This window comes from Copadichromis virginalis, linkage group LG13, assembly GCF_057382275.1.
Source record: "Copadichromis virginalis isolate Kocher_CV1m ecotype Utaka linkage group LG13, C_Virginalis_male_GT1.1, whole genome shotgun sequence".
Classification (NCBI taxonomy): Eukaryota; Metazoa; Chordata; class Actinopteri; order Cichliformes; family Cichlidae; genus Copadichromis; species Copadichromis virginalis.
Genome location: NC_140630.1, coordinates 28,744,599 through 28,756,428, shown reverse-complemented (window position 1 = coordinate 28,756,428; position 11,830 = coordinate 28,744,599). Strand labels below are relative to the sequence as shown.

At 42.7% G+C, this 11,830-nt stretch overlaps 1 protein-coding gene across 1 annotated transcript; it reads left to right on the top strand.

Moving 5' to 3' along the window:
* Nucleotides 1–747: 747 nt before the first annotated feature.
* LOC146695902 (placenta-specific protein 9-like) lies at nt 748–10,703 on the top strand. Its single transcript, XM_085478382.1, has 3 exons — nt 748–1,047; nt 7,913–8,004; nt 10,202–10,703. Exons 1-3 carry the CDS (start codon nt 984–986, stop codon nt 10,349–10,351), a joined length of 306 nt encoding a protein of 101 aa, XP_085334508.1. The 5' UTR covers nt 748–983; the 3' UTR covers nt 10,352–10,703.
* Nucleotides 10,704–11,830: the final 1,127 nt, after the last annotated feature.

The window sequence follows — 11,830 nt, the reverse complement described above, 5'->3', positions numbered from 1 at the left end:
TAGTCTGGCTTGAAGGCATTTCTCTCGGTCTGTGTCTTCTTTGAGACTCCAATTCTTGACTTGACTAAGTCGTTCACGAGTGTATTAACAGTTGTCATTAGACACGTCTCTCGCTAGTTTTCTTTCCAGTCTTTGAAATCTTTTGCTCCCTCTGCCAGGCTTCTTCTATACTGTGTGGCTCTCTTTGAATTTCTTGATGATATTTCTCACTCCACGTCTTGATGCATGGAAATGCTGTGATAACTTTGTGTGTCTATCTCCTGCTTTCTGGGCATCACCAATTCTTTTATTAAGCCTAAACTGTTTTTTATTTTGGTGCTTTCTTATCTTACAGCTCAAACCTTTCCTGAAGTTTTGGGTGTTTTTCTGAAATGATTCTGATATTTGTGCAAAAAGAAATCATTTATGCTTTCTAAAGAAAACTCGAATGCTTAGAAATACTGTGTTGAAAGTCCCTTGTTCTCTTAAAACAGCAGTTGGGAAAATTTGGTGGTGGGGGGGGGGGGGGGGGGGGTCGTCTAATAATTTTGTCCTCATCTGTACCTAATAAAGTGGCTAGTTTGCTATCTTCCATATAAACAAAAACAACAAGCCTCCACAGGTACTTTTTTTAGGATGAATGCCAGTAACTCAAAACTAAATACAACCTTGTTTAAAGGCTTGCCAGTGTGCAGCTGAAAAAGAGGAGTCCCCTCCCCAGACATCTCTCCCGCCCCTTCCCAGAATCTGAACTTTTTGTCCCGCTTCTAATGTTTTCATTAGGAAAGTGAGCTCAACCAAGTCAGGGAGGGAAGGATTAGAAAGCAAAGGACCGAACACGGGGCAGAGAGGGAGAAGGGAAGAGCTTTATGGAAGCAGAAATCTTTGGGTTTTTATCCTAATTTTGAGTTAAAAGAGATTTCGGGGCTCTCACTTCTTTGTTTCTTTTCTCTCACACTCCTCACTCTTTGCCACCAGCTGCCCGCCAGGTTTCTGTCTTCATCATGAGCTGCCCCTCCGGCTCCTCGATTGGACTCCTCCTCCTCCTGATTGGCTATGCCGCAGCAGGTAAGTGCGGTGTGTATCGTGGTGGAGGTGGGGGTCACAGGTCAAACAGGAAGAGTCAGAGAACACAGAACAGAGATCAGCGTTTTGATTTGCTAAAACTGATTTATGGATCAGCTTAGTGGAGATACATCCGATCATCTCCATCCTACTACATGTTTGTAGCACAGTGCAATAGACTTTAGAGGTTTACAGATGTGTGTGCGTCTGTGTGTGTGTGTTTGTGTGTGCGTGCTCACATGAGCGCCAAACTGACATCATGCATGTTTGAGTGTGTTCGGGATTTTGCCAGCACATCTGTTACTAATTTAACTGCAGCTCTGGCTACACTTGAGCGAATACGTTGCGAGTATTTCTCAAACGATCACTTCATGTATCGTGTTCATCTGCCGCTTCAAACCAGCATTTCTGAGCTCTGCGTGTTCCAGTGTCACCGAAATCTAATGGAAATTCAGAAATATGTGGGACAATCCCTCAGAGCCAAATCTGTGTGTGACAGCCTCAGAGTGTGAATTACACTGACTTCATACTACAAGAATGGCCAACTGCAGGAAGCAAACAGAGTGAACACACACAAACACACAGACCACAGTTGATGTCATCTAAAAACTTCGTTTTTATTTCACACACTAAGTATGAAAAGATAATTGGGTCGTACAATAGTTATATTAAAAAGAAAAGATGTAAATGCTACAAAAAGAAAAAGTAGTGAAAACAGTTGAACTGTCACAGAGCAAGAGGCAAAAGCAGTGGACGTGACAGTTGACTTGTACGCACAGAAACCAGATGGCTTTTCTGATGAACTTAACACGCTGAAAATAGTTCAAGTTCGTTTGTTTTTACATGAAAGAATGGAAGTGTCAGTGAAAAGTGAAGTCAAGTGCAATCAGCTGATTATATTCAAGCAAAGCACGGCTAGTGCTGTCTTTAGTTATTTCACAGTCAGCTGAAAGTAGCATTCAGCTGACTGATGTGTCAACTAAACTGGAGTCACTGCATGCCACCGAACCAGCCATCCATCCATCATCCATCCATCAAGCCAACCATCCATCCATCCATCTAGCAGCCATCCTTCTATCCATCATCCATGCATCAGCCATCCATCCATCCATCCATCCATCCATCCATCCATCCATCCAGCAGCCATCCATGCATCAAGCCAACCATCCATCAAGCCAACCATCCATCCATCCATCCATCCATCCAGCAGCCATCCATGCATCAAGCCAACCATCCATCCATCAAGCCAACCATCCATCCATCCATCCATCCATCCATCCATCCAGCAGCCATCCATCCAGCAGCCATCCATCCATCCATCCATCCATCCATCCATCCATCCATCCATCCATCCATCCATCCATCCAGCAGCCATCCATCCATCAAGCCAACCATCCATCCATCCATCCATCCATCTAGCAGCCATCCTTCTATCCATCATCCATGCATCAGCCATCCATCCATCCATCCATCCAGCAGCCATCCATCCAGCAGCCATCCATCCATCCATCCATCCATCCATCCATCCATCCATCCATCCATCCAGCAGCCATCCATCCATCAAGCCAACCATCCATCCATCCATCCATCCATCCATCTAGCAGCCATCCTTCTATCCATCATCCATCCATCCATCCATCCATCCATCCATCCATCCATCCATCCATCCAGCAGCCATCCATGCATCAAGCCAACCATCCATCAAGCCAACCATCCATCCATCCATCCATCCAGCAGCCATCCATCCATCAAGCCAACCATCCATCCATCCATCCATCCAGCAGCCATCCATCCAGCAGCCATCCATCCATCCATCCAGCAGCCATCCATCCATCAAGCCAACCATCCATCCATCCATCCATCCATCCATCCATCCATCCATCTAGCAGCCATCCTTCTATCCATCATCCATGCATCAGCCATCCATCCATCCATCCATCCATCCATCCATCCATCCATCCATCCATCCATCCAGCAGCCATCCATGCATCAAGCCAACCATCCATCAAGCCAACCATCCATCCATCCATCCATCCATCCAGCAGCCATCCATGCATCAAGCCAACCATCCATCCATCAAGCCAACCATCCATCCATCCATCCATCCATCCAGCAGCCATCCATCCAGCAGCCATCCATCCATCCATCCATCCATCCATCCATCCATCCAGCAGCCATCCATCCATCAAGCCAACCATCCATCCATCCATCCATCCATCCATCTAGCAGCCATCCTTCTATCCATCATCCATGCATCAGCCATCCATCCATCCATCCATCCATCCATCCATCCATCCATCCATCTAGCAGCCATCCTTCTATCCATCATCCATCCATCCATCCATCCATCCATCCATCCATCCATCCATCCATCCATAGCTTGATTTAAACCTCTACAGGAAATCTCTGTCCTAATTTATGCAGTAACTGAAATCTTGTATCACCAACCTTCCACACCATTCAAGTCATTGTGGTATGCATCGACCTGGCGTGTAGTTATACTTCTCAGGAGGTTCATGTCAGGTTACATAGAAGGCTGTTAAAATGGGGTTCTGGTTCTGGTGTTAGGTACAAAGTAGATCTGACGCAGAAGTATAATTCACGTGTAAGCAGGGATGACCTCCCGCTTCCCAGCTACCTCCTCCAGCTCTTCCGGTGGGATACCAAGACCAAGCCAGCCGAGAGATGTATTCTCTCCTGCTTCTGCTTCTAGGAGGCTTCCAGGAGGCTGTTTTACTCTGAACCCTTTCCAAGTGTCCAAGCTTCTCACTCTATATCTATTTGAGAGTACCACCACCCCAGGGGAAGTAATTTCATTCCTTCTGTCATTGCCAGAAGCTCGTGACCATGGGTAGAAGTAGAAATATGGGTCCACTGGTAAATCACCAACTGTGCTTTTATGCTCAGCTCTCTCTTTACTACAACAGACCAGTACTGCAGAAGGTTTTAAACTGAAAGGAGAAGGTAAAGTTACCCAACCAAAGTGTCAGTTTGGATGTCAGCAGTGTGGAGTAAGGAGGAAAGGTCTGAAATGTCAGCTGACTTGTAGCTTAAACTTTAAAAGTAATGTGGCTGTCAGTTAAACAGTGAGCTCTGACCTGTATTGACTTTTCAATTTTACACTCAGCTGAACTCCTGCTCTCCTATAGAGAGCCATGCAAAGCATCACATACAAACACGCTCAACACACACACCAGGTAGTTGACCTTTGTCCTCAGCTGCAGCTGTGTTAGATCGTCATATCTGTGTTTGCTTTTCCTGTGGTGTGTTTTCTTGATGTGTGTTTACGTGTGCATGTGCATTTCTTAACCTCTTGGAAGAGCTCTGAAAGAGGAAAAACAGTCTTCAGCGAGATGGCCTGAAAGCACATGCCAACATAAACAGGAACAAATGCCTTCTTGCCGTTTGTTAACACAAGCTGGCGATTTCGCATCCGCCCCTTTTTATTGCATCTGCAAAAAAAGGCAGACTCAGTGGGCGCCACATACATCACAAACTTCAGCATGTAGCTCCCCGTTGCAAGTTTTACTCTAAAAGAGCAGGCTGCGCTGTGTACACGCTGACACTTAGATGGAAGCGCAGTTGTGGTTTGGAGGGATTTCAGCCCCCCTCACTCCCAACCAGATCCCCCTTTCTTCCCCCTGTTGTTTTTGATTTTGAAACCAGCAGCACATTCACTACAACAAAAGATTGTGGTTGTTGTGAGATGCAACAGCGAGAACCGCCACTTTGATAAATTCACATCTGGCTCTTTAGTGTAGATCCAGTGTAGGAAAACTTCATGTCTTTTGCAGACTTTTCATAATTCATCTGTCACTGTCAAATCAAAGCAGCGAGCTTTGCCAAGTCCTCATACACAAGAGTGAGTGCAACAAAACCCCCACTGCGGAGCACACACCGAGGCAGACATCTGCTTAGTCCGCTTGCTGGGAAGCCTGATGAATTTAATGTACCTTCCATCATCCATCGCTCTTTCTTGGCCCGATTCCTGCATGTACTGAACTTGGCACTCGCTGGACACCATAATGGTGCTTGTAAAAATGTTTCCATGAGAGGCTGTGGTAAAATCAGGGCAGCTTGATGTTCAGGTACAGCTGAACAAGGGAGTACAACTCTTTGTGTGTTGGCCACAAAAGAAAAAATGACTAATTGACCCCTAACTACAATACTTAGTTAGGGGTCAGGGTCAGCCAAACACTTCATAAAGATCACTAATTCTCAATAACATGCTGTCAAGCCTTAGCCGTCTACATTCACACCAAGTGTTTCGTTGTTTCTAAATGAGAGTGACTTCACAGCTGCAAGCATTCAGCCAGTGGATGAGACAGTCACTTTACTTTATAAAGAATAAATACTATCAAGGGGAGCTTGGCCTGTCGCCGATAAGAAGACGTTAAAAAAAGAAGCAGAGAGCTGCAAGTGAACGGAAGCGTCCCCCAAATACCCGGGCTTCAAAGAGAAACAGATAATTGGAAACTTAAGTGTGAGAAGGGAAATGCCTGGGACAATGCATGTGGCCCTCTCTGGCCTGCTGAAGCGAATTAACACCAAGCATCACGGCTGTCTCCTCAGCATACTAACTGTGGCCTTCAAGTAGGCCTGATCAATCGGCTGCTGTTTAACTAAAGAGTCACATAATTCAAGAAAATATAAACTGTTAAAAGGAGCATTGCATTTGGAAACGAGCAGATAAGCAACATAAGCTAAAAGCACATTTCCTCTGGTTAGTTTTCAGCTCTACATTAAAGATGTACATCAGATGGCAAAGACTTGTTTCTTTATAAGGACATGTAACAATAATATAAACTTTGATATTTGTTTTCTTTGCAAGATAAAGTCAATCTGCACAGAAACCTTTTCAGTTTTAAAGACAAACTAAACCCAACGTGTAATTCTTGAGCTTGTTTACATGGAGTACCGTTGTGTTTGCATGGCCAAACGCTGCACGCATTTAACATATAGATTTAAAAGACACATTCAAGGGGCTTAGGGACACAGCACCCATCAATAACTTAAAATCGCATTTAAAGTACACATGGTATCTTACTGGATTCACATGTTTGCAGGCAATCTGAAGGTTTTATCTGCAGGCTGATTATTTAACCTTCAGAATAATTCATTTATATTTGAAATATATTAATATTCTCTATAATATGAATGTTAACGGCACAGAGACAACACAAAAAATTAAAAACGAAAGGTTTCACATAGTTTTAGGAGTACTTGGCGTAGGGTTTAAGTCCTGTTTGTCTTCAGCTTGGCTAGAAAGAATTATTATCGTTTGTTACGCTGTATGTCTATGATATATAAGGACTTCAGTTCTAATTGGTCACCATGTTTTTAAGTGTTTAGTCAAACAAAACTCTGTTGACTTTCGTGACTGTAGATGCATATACATTCATATGGTACGATCATTGTAGTAAGAAAACTTCAAACTACAGTCAATTGTTTAGCTTAGCTTGACAGAAATAGTGGAAAACATAAGAAATAATGAAACTGGCTTTGTCTGAAGGGAACAAAATCAGCCACAAGCTCCTCTAAAACCTCTCAGACAGAGCAGGAAATACATTTTCATCCTCAAACACTCAGTGAGACAAATGTAGAGATGATGATAGATGCAAGCTAGCTAGCACAGACGCCAGTTTGGGAGTGTTTTTTGTCCTTAGACTAATTCACCTCACCATGAACTCTTCTTCTTCTCATATTTCCCTCCAGTCTTGTTGTCTTTTAACTCCTCTTCTCTCTCGGTTTTTGAAACAGTTTGACAAAGCCCCGAGCTGCCACTCAAGCTAACAAATCCAGAGCCTTTTTGGTGGCATGGATGGAAGAAATATTAGTGGGTAGCCACAAAATTTTGCTTCACCACGAGTCAGTAATACATGAGAATGTGATAATGAAGTCCTGACCACAAGTTAATAAGGCACTGTGGCAACATCTTAGTAATGCATGGCCACAAGATACGAACTCTGTTTACCCACCCGTCAAGTACGGCTATTATCTCATAAAGCAGGAACGAACTGGATTTAATTGGATTTTGTTTTATTTCTGAATGATTATCAAGACCCATCAAGATTTTCATCAGACTGTTAACATTTCCCATGATGTGGTAAACTCCACACGGTTTGCCAACAAAGGGTTTTAGGTTGCCAAATATTGTGTATAAAAAACACTTTGGACTCATAGATATGAGCAATGTTGACAGGAAGTGCCTTTATTTCTTATTTAGTGGTTACAATGATGTTAGAAACAAGAGGCAAGAGTTTGTACATTATTCTTCGTAAAGCTACAGTATGTTGGCAAGAATATTCAGTTTGAACCACACCCATGTGGTTATTATTTGAGGCTTGCTCTATTTTTTAAATGTATTCATGCTTTGGGGGGAAAACAGCCCTATTAAGCCCAGAGTTGTAGGTAAATGGCAGATTTCACATCTTATGGCTATGCACTGCTAAGACACTGCCATGTTTAAATGATGTGCTTCCCGTGCATAATTAAACTGTGACCAGCAGCTGCATGTCCCGTAAAAACATGCCTGCTTTTGCATTATCTTTGCATGCAGTTGCATTGTTCTAATTTACCTCCAATCCTGCGTGAACACAGTGAGCCTAGGATTACACAACTCTGAGCTGATATAAAACAGATGAGTGATCCGTCTTTTAGTTCAGCTCTCCTAATCAGCTGGCTAGTTCCTGTAGTGTGTGACTAAAGTTTTGTTAAGCTCACAGGAATAAATTCATCTCCTTATTCTCGTCTCTCATACGGTGTTAAAAACAGCATATTATTAAGTACCTTTCATGATTCATTATTATATCTTGTTTGCTTATACTGTGCATCTGTAACACTGAGTATACATCTAATGTGTTTTCAGGTCCTGAGCCCCACCTTCTGCCTCAAGCAGTGCGTTCAAGCGCCTGTCAGGAGCACACGAATCTTCACCACCGCCTGGATGTAGTGGAGAAGGTGTAGTTTCTAATCTAACCTCACATTTAGGCCTCAGTGGTTTGAAACCATCAGGGTTTGGAAGTCCCTCCCTCCTTGGTTTTGACAGAATGAATGCCCAATATTCCTCAACATTTCCTTTTTCATAACATTATTAATACACTAGTGATCTACTCCAGATCTCTACATCATCTCATCCAGCAAACCCCAGTCCTATTCAGACCTAGGGTTGCCAACTCCCTGAAAAATAAATAAGGGACACCTCGTGGCCAGGGCCGGGCAACCCAGTTGTCTTCACCCTTCCCAGTGTAGTAGCTCTTTTTTTGTGTGTGAAATTATTTTTTAACCATTTGACTTGAACTTGATTTAAGCAAATGCATATTCTTTGTGATATGACCATATAGGAAACAAATGATCATTTAGCCATTTATTTTTAGCTCACAATGACAACATTAACACAGTAAAACAGGTCTCTTTCTTAAACAGAAGCCTGTCATGCTTAACTTTTGAGAATATAAGTAAATCTTTCTTTAAAAGAACTCTGTCCTGCTTAACTTAAAATTATATAAATTAATAGAAAGCAATAGAACGAAAAATATTCTTGTAACAGTGCACATTTAGTGCATTTAGTACAGTTGGCTTCAGTTGAGGTATTATTTCAGCTTTTCTAATGCTAATCAGCTGCTCCTGTTTGTAAACCCACTTGTTCCCATGATTACGCATCTTAACTCATCATCATTATTCATCTATGTATTACTTTTATGTATTAGTCATCTATTTGTTGTAATCATCTATCCTTGCAGTTGTTTATTACACAAAATAAATTATATTATCACACTTCTGGCCACATAGCGCTGATATTCACCGCACATGCCCATATTAACCTTAACCAGAGGGTTTAAAAAAAACAAACCAGTGTTTACATACCATATCTGCTTCTGCCGTGGCCTGGTGGACAAAAAATTGGTAAAGGGTTCCCTGAGCTTTCATGCCCCTCGTGTTCTTCATGTGCCCACCACTAGAAGCATGCCTATGGAAAAAAGTGCGCCGGCACACAGTGCAGTGCGCTTTATAGTGCACTTTTCCAGCCAGGTGTTTTCCTTTTCCCATTCCTCCCTGTACTTTTGCAGCCTTTTTTCTTTTCTTTCTCTGAGCAACAAACATTGCTGCTCTAATGCTGGGCTCACACTGTGCGATTTTTGGCCCATTTTGAGCCGATTTTTGAGTCGTGCGACCGATTTGGTGATCAGCCCGATTTTGGCCTTCATCGTGCGTCGTGTAGTATACGTGGGGTAACGAGAAGCGATTAACACCTCACGACCAGCTCCCGATCATCAATCGCTCGTGAGGGTGTCACCGCAGCTGCTCACGCGCAAACACGTAAACGTCGGTGAAAAAGACGTTGCAGCACGGCTGTGCAGCGTGTGATCTGGACACAAGCGATGGAGGCACAACTTGTAGAACTTTGGAAAGCTCATCCGAGCCTTTTCCATGTGGCATCACAAAATTATCACGACCACAACAACCGTGAAAATAGTTGGATTTACATTGCTGCTCAATCACAGCTGCCTGATCAATGTTTTTCATTAGCAATTTAGCAAAGTTGATGTGGTGGTGTGTGTCTGTGTGAGTGAAAGACAGAGAGAGCGAGCGACAGATTTTCTGTTATAACCTTCATTTTATGGACGCACAGTGTGTCGTCCGAGACTTGCACCGCAGTGTCGGCGTTTGTTTCCCTGTTGGCCATGCTTGTTGTTGTGGTCATCGGTTGTCTTCCGGTATTTTCTCCGTAAGCGACCTTTCCTCAACCAATGAGATGAGCGGTAATCTGACTTGTCATACTCGAATTGTCATAAGTGTGCTGTCAGCTCATTGGTCACAAAGCAGGAGAGGGGCTGGGAATTATGTTTTCAAACAAGGCGTTAATTCCATTAAAAGTTATAGACTACTTTTGATTCTCACTGTATTACGGGACAAAGTGCGTCCCTTATTAGCTCAATACGGGACGTGTACTTTTGTTTCTAAATACGGGACGATTCCGTTTTTTAAGGGACGGTTGGCAACCCTACTCAGACCTTACCTTGCGTTACCAGCTGTTTTGGGAAACTGTTTTATTCATTCAGATTCATTATTCATCAGTGATGATTCTATTATTCATACTACAACTTATTAATGTATTATTTACTTGTCAACCACGCATGTCTCACGCTTCCTGCAGCAAGTGGAGGACACAGTTGAAAAGTTGGAGGTTGAGCTGGCTGCTCTTCTGGATGCCATTGAGGCCCCAAAGTGGCGCCACCTGATGGACAATGTGGGAAAGACGGCTGTGGACATCCTTGAAGATCCAGTAGAGAGAAGCCAGTCCTGAGCCAAGCAGACATCCATATAGGGTGGACTTTGAATTTTCTTGTTAAAGAGAAACTGTCTATGCATTTATTCTATATTTTTCCATATGAAGTTTATATCATACAAAAAAAAGAAAAAAAAAAGAGGAATTGTTTTGAACAAAGCCAAGCCTCTGCATTATGTATACTTACAAATCCTGTGACAGCCTTGTCTCTATTCTAGTCAGTCCTAGATTCCTCTTCACTGTACGCTGCTATTTAGAGAGCAGTTCACCAGGGACGCCTCTGTTCACCCAGTACATGCCCCTGCTCTTCACTGCCCCCTACTGTCTGCAAACAAACTTTGCCATTAAAGCTGCATTTGGGTAAAAATGACACACACGCCAAATTATTGGAAGGAGATTTATTTTCATTATCAAAGCGATTGAAGCAGCATGTTTTCTGAACACACGGAGCAGTTTCCGTTTCAGCAACAAGGCCTTTTACTGATTCCCTGTAAAAATCCTGCAGCACAAGAACATTATGCAAAGTAGGATCATAAGGGAGGAAACGAGTGGCATGGATCACATTTTTCTTCTTGATTTCTTTTCTCGACGGGGCACTGAGTTTCAAACTGTAACCACAGACTTAAGACACCTACAGAATCTCAAAAGAGTCGGTGAGAAAATGGTTGAGACATGCTGCTGCTGGTCAAACTATATAGCATGATGGCTTGTTTTAAAACACAGAACATTAATACATGAAGAAATATGTCGGGAGGGTTTGCACGCACGATCCAAGTAGGAATGATCACTGATATCAAGGAACGAAAGCCTAGATTAGTTTGGTGTAACTTTGAGAAAAGTTACGCCTAAATTAACTGTTAAAATCAAATATTTTCCATTTACATAATTAACACATTGTTCCACACACTCCTCAGGCCTACGGTGAGTCTGATGCTGTGCCGACAGAGTCTGAGAAATAACCACAAATGGAGACAATCAGTTTTGTTTTGTTTTTCTTTTCTTTTTCTTTTTTAATGCAGCAATTTCTGTATTGAGGTGAAGTGAAAACATGCCCCAGTTTCAAATCTTCATCTTCTGCTGCAGAGACAACAATGCAACACTTAATCCACAACAGACACACAGCTGCTGACCTCATTCCACTCACCATGAGGGTACGAGCCTGTATACTTGGAACAAAGCATTAAGACAACCTACAGGATGTCAAAAAGGTACTGCATATCATCTAAAATATCATGCCGTCCATGTAACACTGGGATTATACAATTTGTACAGCTTAAAGTAAACAGTCACGCAGGCCGGTTATACTCTGATTTTGGACTGTGTCGATAATCAGGTGAGCGTCGAGGTATGCTATTACCAAAAGCTTGTGCATGCACAAATCAGCCGGTAGGGCTCAAGCTCCAGGCTTTGGCAAAAAACAGGCTTATACTGTAAAGGTACATGCAAAAATAAAAGCACAGGGCTCAAGACTATTCAATTTCTCACACGTTTTGGCAG